Raw genomic sequence first — 8,873 nt, 5'->3', positions numbered from 1 at the left:
ACTTTCTCTGCTCTCTTTTTCTCATCATCTTCTCCTTCTTTCCCATCGCCCGGCTTGCCGCAGGTTTGTCTGCTGTGTCTAAAAGTAGCAGCAGCAGCAACCCAGACTGACAGCAGCTCATTGGATCATTTGGATCACGTGCAGCCTGGTGCCAGACGCTCCGGAGGGCTTTACCGTATTAACAGGAGAAGGGGTGCAAGCGAAGTTAGACACTGCCATCAGACAACATGCAGTAATTTATAAATGTTTTAAATCAGGTTGGGTCCGTATTAGCCAGCAGGTGACCTCTGGCCTAGTCAAAGTCCAGATCTTGATCTTGCTGAGGACCTATTGGGTAACTTTAAAGATAGAGACTGCAGATGGCAAAAAGCTTCTAACGGAGCTTCTTTTAACCATTGGGGTTCAAACTCTGGCTACCCATCAGGAGGTGGACTAACTTTCCCTCAGCTGTAAAATTCCCTTTTCTTAGGACTTTACATTTCTTTTAATAATTAGAGAAAAGACTGTATCATTAAACAGCTTGCAGACTTTTTTTCCATAACTGTGTGTTGGACCACTTCATCTCAATTACATTCTTGTTGTTGGTTATAAAATATACAAACTGAAAGCGTGTCTCAGTTTATACAGTAAATGTTTTCTACTTTCTGTGGCTTCATGAATGAGGTGGTTAGAGGTTAGCTAGAACAGCTTTCAGAAATGCTAATTCCCCCCCAAAAAATGCATCTTTCAGTGTAGAAAAGGAAGATGTTTATTCTAGCTTAGAGTCATAAATATAAATAAAAAAAACAACACCATGTAGAAAAAAAAAAAGACATTTAAAAATGACATCCTTATTTTATTTCAATATAATTTTTTTATTCTTTTCTTAACAGCAGCGTAGCTTACAGCTGTGAGTAAAACACCTAAAAATGTTTTGATTCCTGTTATTCTAATAAATGATCTTCGTACCAGCCTGGTTTTCAGCTAACAGATGTAGGAGGACGGATCAGTGTTTCTCCGAGGCTTTTAAACATCAGGAATGTGAACCTGAAGCTGCCATTTTGGTTCAACAAGTCAAGTAAAAGTCATCTCATTTCGTGTTATTCAGCTGGTTTCCTATGAACATTATCCTGAGATTGTTTCATTACAGAAACTTTCAACCCTTTTCATCTTTTAAATATATCAACAGGGTCCTCATTGTTACGGCTCAGTGACTCATAAATGTGTTGGCTGCGATCAGACACTTCATTTGGGCCACATAGTGTTGGAGTCCAGTCTTTTGTTAACCAGTGTTGCGGGTTAAAGGCCAAACTCTTTTTGTTTCAGCTGGTTTGAGCTACATTTAGTCATCCACACCTCTTTCCTTCCTTCCTGCTGCCCTTAGCTTTTCCCTTTATTATTTTTACCATGAAGTAAAATGTTTGTTTCCAGGAAACACAGAAGTGAAAGCTAGGCAGACATTTTACCACCTCACTTATACCAACCTACTAAGATATTAAAATATTACACAAGATGCCGCACCGATGAAATACTGAGGAAAGGGGAGTAGAGTATGGTCAGTTTGGGGTTATTTGTGGCCTTCCTGTGACCCCGGTTCAAGAATTTGAGAAGAAATTGTCCGAAAAAATAATTTTGATCTTTTTAAAGCAAAAATGTTGGATACAATGCAAAATATTCATCCTCTGTTATGTTTTTTCTACTCATTTTTTACTGTTGCTTTTATTTTGTATTACATCAAATTATTTAAATTCAATCAATTAATTCATTTTTAAGCTATTGATGCTTCTGTTATTCTCTCATATAATTGAGCAGCTAAAACAGAAGGAATATACAATAAAATAATGTTTTCTATTTGGAGAAAAAAGAATTTTGTAGTGTAGATGTGAAAAAACCACAGTTTTTATCTTCAGGGTATTTATTGCACAGATTACAGGTAAGAATATATATGAGGGTAGAGTAGATAAGGTTACAGCACTACTCAGTGGCTAATGTTCTGGACCATTAACAACATTCAAGTTAGCTTGTAGTACATTACAAGTCATGTATCATATGTATATATAAGACCAAAGTGCACTAATCAACATCGAGTGTACTCAGACTGATGATCTGTAGTGCCGAAAACAGTTTAAAGGGACCCTAATGTTTCAGATTCCTATAAATCAAATGTTTATGTCCAAAATTACAGACTAACAAAGAAACGCATCACAGATTCTGTTTCTTTTTTAACACTGCCACAAGTACAGGATCTATAAAGTTACAGCACAACTGGAAGGCAAAATTAATTCATTTAAACTGAATTTAAATGTGTTCGCTTGTTCTAAGCTGCTTTTAGACAGGATTAGCCCACGTCATTTTTAGCTAGCTGCGTTATCTGTAGCCAATAACTAGCTTAACAAGAAAAGTTATGTAATTCTTTAGAAATGTCCCCAAAATAACAAACTTCACAGAGTGGCTTTGAAGCTGAAGTTAATCATAAAGTAACCATGGAATACAGTATATGGGAACAATTATACATTTATATTTGATGAAATGTGTTGTTCTTTCAGCCAATCAAGCTAAAATGAGCTAGCTCAAACTGGTATAAATTAGTATAAACTGGTATAAACTGGCTCAAAGCTGAGGATTTTTAAAATGTCCAAGCCTGTTTCTAGGTTGAATTTAGTTTTTCTTTCTCTTCTCTTTGTTTGTTTTTAGTCAATTTTAATTAAAAAGCTTAATTCAAACAATAATGCCAGATCTAGATTGGTCACAGCTTTAACGTTAAATTTTCATACCTCCAATGACTTCTGGTTAAATTTTAATGATAAGGTTTAAACATTTTAGCTATTCTATTTTTTTAGTCTGTAAAGAGTTTGTCAAACATTACAGCTTAAAAAATGTCCCAGATTCAGAGAAGTTCACTATTCTGGTTCCACAGGTCTGAAAAGCTTAATCTTCAGTCCTATTTTGTATGGGCTTCGCCCTTTAAGGCTATCGCTAGTGGGTTTATCTTTCTCACTTGCAAAGGGATAAAGCCACTAGCGATAGCCTTAAAGGGCGAAGACTATACAAAATAGACATAACCAACAATCTGAGTTGATTTTTTACCATATGTGTTACAGTATACATAGCAAATCAGTTACAGTTCTTTTGTTGCAATTTTAGAAGAATTGCTTAATCTCTTTTACATATTTAACAGTTAAAACACCTTTACAGACCGTTTCAGCTACAATTTTTATGGCTAAATCCCAAACAGTAAATGTCCTCCGATTAGTCTTGTATTTCCAGATATTAAGCCGCTGTGTGTCCGATAAGTTTGCTTCTTTGCATTATGGGCATTTTAGTTTAATCACAGCGTAAAATCACTTTAGCTAGAACTTAAGCACAGAACGGCTAAATGCAGGGATAGAAGAGGTTATGAAAAGGCAGTGCCTTGAAGAGCAAACTTATCTAATATGATCTAACACCCATGTATCAAAAACTGCATGTTATATGAATTATTAAGGGATTCATTTAAGAGATAAAATAATTAAGACTTCTGAAGAGCCTAAAGTAGTCCAGGAGGGTTGAAATCCACTTGCCCGTCATGCAACCTTGACCCATGTAAGAAAAAGGTTACTGAGCTGGGCATGAGGTGAGGTTTTAAACAAAGCAAGTGGCTCTAGCCATTCAGATTCATTAAATGAACATTAAATTCAATTAACTAAATTTCAGGATGTGGTTAGCATAAGGGGCTAATTTGCTGACAACCAGAGGCGGCTGGATGAAGAATTTATTCCCACAAATCTTTAAAAGTCTCCATAATTAAGCATCCGATTAATAACTAGGATATTTTTTTTTTTCTGAAAATAACCTACCGGTATTTGTATATGGAGAAGCTAAACGTTTCTTTTTGTAGCTTAAGACGAAAGCAGCTTTTCCACTGAACAGTTTAGGATTAAGTGTTGCTAAGGCCAAACAATGCCCTAAGGTTTCAGATTTTGGTTAACGTCATCAGCATATAAAGAGGAAAACAAGCAGGTTGAAGACTAATTTTACTGGTAGAATGTTTGTTAATTTTTAACCATAATGTAAAAACTGATATTCGTTTGATTTTCATTTCTTTCAGCACTAAGCTGTGGACTGAGACTGGTCAGTAAAATGGATTTTAAAACATGTCCAAACCTGCCTGTAAGCTCAGGTTTGGATCAAAGACTTCCTTTTTTCCTTTCTAATGTTAAATATGTATCAAATAAAAGAGGAAAATTGATAAACTGAAAACTCTGCCCAATTTCTCGCATGAATTTAACAGGTAGTAATATATATATTTTTAAGTTTTTCAGTCCTTCAGAGGCTGTATCTAATTGATCACATCACCGATACTACCTTCCATCGAAAGCCATTTAGGGTCCCTTTAAATCTTGGTCAACAACCTTAACAAAGTACATAACATGTACCACATCTAAACAGACACAATACTACGTCAGAGGCAGTGTGTGTTGTTGTACCGGCTCCTGCAGGGGGCGCTGAGAGGAACTCACTTTCACTTCAGTCACCGATTACGCCACAATCCGACTTCCCATCCAATTCGCAAATGAGCTCCAAGTGACAAAAGTGAGTGATGGCGGTCCCAGGAGGCAGGTTGGATTTTGTATAATGAATACGTCCAAAGTCTTAACTCCCATGAAAGTACAACAATGGAAGAAGTAAATAAAAATATATCTGTACATAGAAAAAGTCTTTAAAACATTTTCGCCTTTGAAGTCCAATTTCGGTCCCAATAATCCCAGTTTTAGCAGCAAGATCCTTGTGTTTGTGGTCTATGGATTGAAGTTCAACTCCACACACAAGTTTAATAGCACTTATATGTACATGTACTGTACACGGTGGTCCCGTCCACACAGAAAGCCCATCAGACGCAAGTAGCTCATGTTCTTCATTACTGGCATTACATTACAAATCTAAGATCTAAACTGGACACAGAAACTCGTACAGAAAACAACTACTTTAGTTTTATATCACATTCTGCTCTAAAACGCACAATTCAATACAATTCTTTCAGTGTTTTTGACAGATTGAATTATGTCTAAAAAAAACATTGAAAAAACATTTTTTTATTCGATTCTTTTTGTTTTCATGAGTTTTTTATTTCCCTCCTCACATTGACAGAACGGGCTTATATGCTTATATTCTGGGATACTTTGGTGGATTGTCTTCTTGATTTAAATTCCTGCTCCTGGTCATAATCTGTAGGGCTCTTCTAACTCCATTCGGTTCTAAATAACCTTAATAATCATTGAAAAAAAAAATGTAATTAAAAGTAAAAAGAAGCAAACTGTAGAAAAATAAACTTTTTACGTTGATGAAGTAAAATAATGTATCACATTAAAAGCACGATGATGACAGTCCGCACCATCGTTAAATTCAATCACATTTTTGGTAAACAGCGGCGGGATTATCGTCACTGCTTCAAAGAAACATAATGGGTGTAAAAAATCTGTCCTTTCTAATCTCTGAACATATTTTGCCTATATCACTTTTCCCTTACAGTATTTTTTATGTTAACAACGCTGCCAGCATCTGGCCAAAGAGGCACAAACATTATATATTTGATTAAGTTTCTTATTTTGGTTTAAATTGACAGAACTGGGCTTTAGCTTATTTGAGTAACATTTTAAAGAATTACATCATTATCAGTTGATTAAAGTATAAATGTTTACAATTGTTCTTTAAGTTAAATTTTTTGGTTTGTTTTTTGACATTACTGGGTAAAAGATATAATATAATCATTCTGCTGTTCCCTTAGAATAAACTTTGAGACTATTTGAGGATAAAAGTTTGTGATTTTACTATAAATCAGCTGAAAAAATAAACTTAGGCGGTTATTATTCAATAATTTATTGTTCTTATATTTTTTAAATATTTGATAAACTATAGATTCTGCTTTATATTCTGATTCTTTCTAAAACTCTTTAGTTTTTAAGAGTATCTATTAAAAAAAACAGAAACTACAGGAAGTCCAGTCTGTTCTGATTGGCTGTTAGCTTTAGCTAAGCCAATGGGATCAGACGTTTCATTTCCTGTATCTCCTTCCCTTTATTATCAGCTCCAGCTCTCAGATTGGTCCGTCACATGAGTGCTGCATTAACTGCAGAGTCAAACAGTAAATACTATGCAGATATTACTTTGCAGTAAATCAGTCTTCAGAGAATATTGCACCAGAACAGGCCTTCATCTACAGCAATATTAAAGCACATGACAAGAGCAACTAAAGCTAAAATGAACTCTAATTGCTTTTCTTTACTACAGTTAGCAGTGAAGCCGAAGCTTTAAAGATCTATTGTATGGCTAAATAAAGCCCCATTCAGGAGCTGAGAACCAGCAGATAAACTGGATTATAGACTCACTGACAGAAAAAGAGTTTAGCACCCAGGAGAAATTATCTAGTTTTATCATTTGGTCTACATGTAAACCACTGATGGAGATAAATGGAAAAGATGAAACTTCTAAGGATCAGTGCCTGACAGTCAGAATAATGAGCAGCAGACTCAGAGGATGGGTTGGAGAGAACGCCATTTAAGTACGCTACAACTGTCCATCTAAAACCTTTTCACTCCTTTCATCTGTAAGGAGTGTCGGTTGTTCAGAAAACACCTGACGCAAAGGCGCTGAAGGCATAGGTCTAATTGCTTATGACTCATAAAACCAACAACCTTGTCTTGTTACCTAAAAGTTAAACACAGGGTTATTTACGGAATTACACATAGGCTGCCATGACTTATACTAATTATTACTTTCTCTTTGTCGTGGTATTGCAGGATGTAAGCACTTTTAACACAAACCAATCATCTCGTTATCACGAGAAAAGAGCTTTATTATCTTTAGATAATAAGAAAATCAGCTCGTTTTCTCAGAAAAATCCACCGTGAAAAAGTATCCGAGTGACAAGACCGCTCTGGGCTTCCGTAGGCAGGACTTAGTCGTTATGATGTTTATTTAGCTTAAACACATTGTTATTGCCATATACAGTAATATATCTTTATGTTGTATTTTATTGTGTTTTATCATTTTTAGCTATGTTCAACTGTTTTAAAGCTCTCTACAAATAAAGTTGATGATGATGACTTTCCTTTTATAATACAAAATCACCAAGGCCATAAAAAAATGCAAAAAGAAAAATTTACACACAAAAACGAGTACAGATGGAACAAACTGACCAATGTCGTAACTTTTAACTCTCCTCTTAGTCTGCAGATTTACCCTCCTTCGCGATCGGCTAGCTTGGTTGGCCATTCTCCCAACACTGACCATCAGTTGACTGCGACGCGCCTGATACTCGCTGGAAGTCGAGGCCTGGCTCCTATTTTAGTGGTTTAATTAATTTTTTTGTTCAAAAGACAGAAATGGTGCTACACTCTGATCTGACATTGTTTCTCAAACCTTTACATGTGTGCAGTTTATTCTCCATTAGGTGCCAAACTATTTTTTTGTCAGTTTTTTTAAAAAGAAAATGTGATTAAAGAATAAATTCAGTGCTTAAACTGAGACTTTTTAGGCATTTTTGTTGCATTTTTAAGTTTTAAACCATCATATTAAGAGGAGAACTTTAAACTGAAAGGTATCTTTAAATGGTTTCAAGCAGGACATTTGGATTGTCTGGCAGTTTATCATAAAACCCTGGACCTGATTGGACATTTTCCGATCCGTCAAATTCTTGATTATCATTTTACTTCCATATTGTATTTAAAAAATAAAAAAAAGAAAACGCATAGGAAAATAAAAACAGAGTTATTAACGTAGAGCAGCCAAAATGTTTGACTTTAAATGAAGCTTCATATTTGGAACATTGAAATCACTTCTTAAAATAAACCACTTGTTAAACGTGACGTTTTCCAGACTTATATTAGGAAAATCTAAGGGATGAGATTCCAGTGAAATGCTGCTGGTCGGGGTCACACACACGGCGGACCATTAAATACTTCTAGAGCAGCTAAAGCTAAAGGTGCAATCAGTTAACAGTCGTTTTCCAAGATTGCTGATAAGAACGTCACACGTTACAAAAGAATTGAAAATCCTATGGGACACAGAGACACGTGTCACACAGGGTTAGAAAACAATGTCAACCTTCCCAAGGTCCGCCGGGTGACAGACGTCCATGGAGTGTCACTAATCGGCAACTAAACATCCGGTGAAGAAGAAGAAGAAGAACGGGTACATCCCAGAAGCTGAAATTTACCTTCTCCTTTTTCTCTGCACACAGCTTCCACAGTTTGTCATCCACTAACGTCCAGGAGTCTCACCCAGAGAGAGAACCAACGCTCATCAGATGTTTCTGTAAACACTCGGGGTCCCACGGCGGGGCGGGGGGGGCTCACTGGCCAGTTTCTGCTGACAGCTGGGCCTCATACAGACTCAGAGCGTGATGGACGAACTCGTACTGCTCCCCTGTTTGAATCATACCTCCTCTGAACCAGAGAGACCAGATAACATCAGTTATTGGGGCAAAATGGCGAAGAATTAAACACCCAGCTTAATCTTAAAATTAAAATAAATTGAATTAAATGACTTTATACTAAAAATCACAAAAAATAGAAGATTCCTAAGAAGGGTTAAGGGGGACGACATTAGATAAGTAAATATAGCATGACATAAATTTATACTGAAATAAATAAATGTATTATTAAGTATTTAAATTACACCTTTAAATACACAATTAAATAATAACAAATCTCTCTCTCTAAAAAGGAAAACCAGGAAGAGATTTTCTTTCTCATGGAAAAACAACCAATCAGATGTAAGCGTTTCAGTGGAAGCAGCTCTAGCTCCGCCCACTGAGTTTGACAGTAGAGCATTTTTAATGACTCCAGCATAAAATACATACAGTTAAATAATGAAATGTATATGCAAATTAAACAATTAAAGATTATTTATTGTCA

The 8,873-nt window shown here is 35.7% G+C and overlaps 1 protein-coding gene across 1 annotated transcript in view; it reads right to left on the bottom strand.

Annotated features, from left to right (window-relative positions):
- Positions 1-3,086: 3,086 nt before the first annotated feature.
- ptprr (protein tyrosine phosphatase, receptor type R) overlaps positions 3,087-8,873 on the bottom strand; it is a 51,823-nt gene continuing 46,036 nt past the window's right edge. Inside the window, exon 16 of the mRNA XM_015381584.1 lies at positions 3,087-8,402. Within this exon, the coding sequence (XP_015237070.1) occupies positions 8,309-8,402 (94 nt within the window). The 3' untranslated portion in view covers positions 3,087-8,308. The remainder of the gene's footprint in view (positions 8,403-8,873) is intronic.

Source organism: Cyprinodon variegatus, unplaced genomic scaffold (assembly GCF_000732505.1).
Source record: "Cyprinodon variegatus isolate N-32 unplaced genomic scaffold, C_variegatus-1.0 Scaffold237, whole genome shotgun sequence".
Taxonomy (NCBI): Eukaryota; Metazoa; Chordata; class Actinopteri; order Cyprinodontiformes; family Cyprinodontidae; genus Cyprinodon; species Cyprinodon variegatus.
The sequence above is the reverse complement of the archived record's forward strand: the minus strand, read 5'-3'. Positions and strand labels throughout refer to the sequence as shown.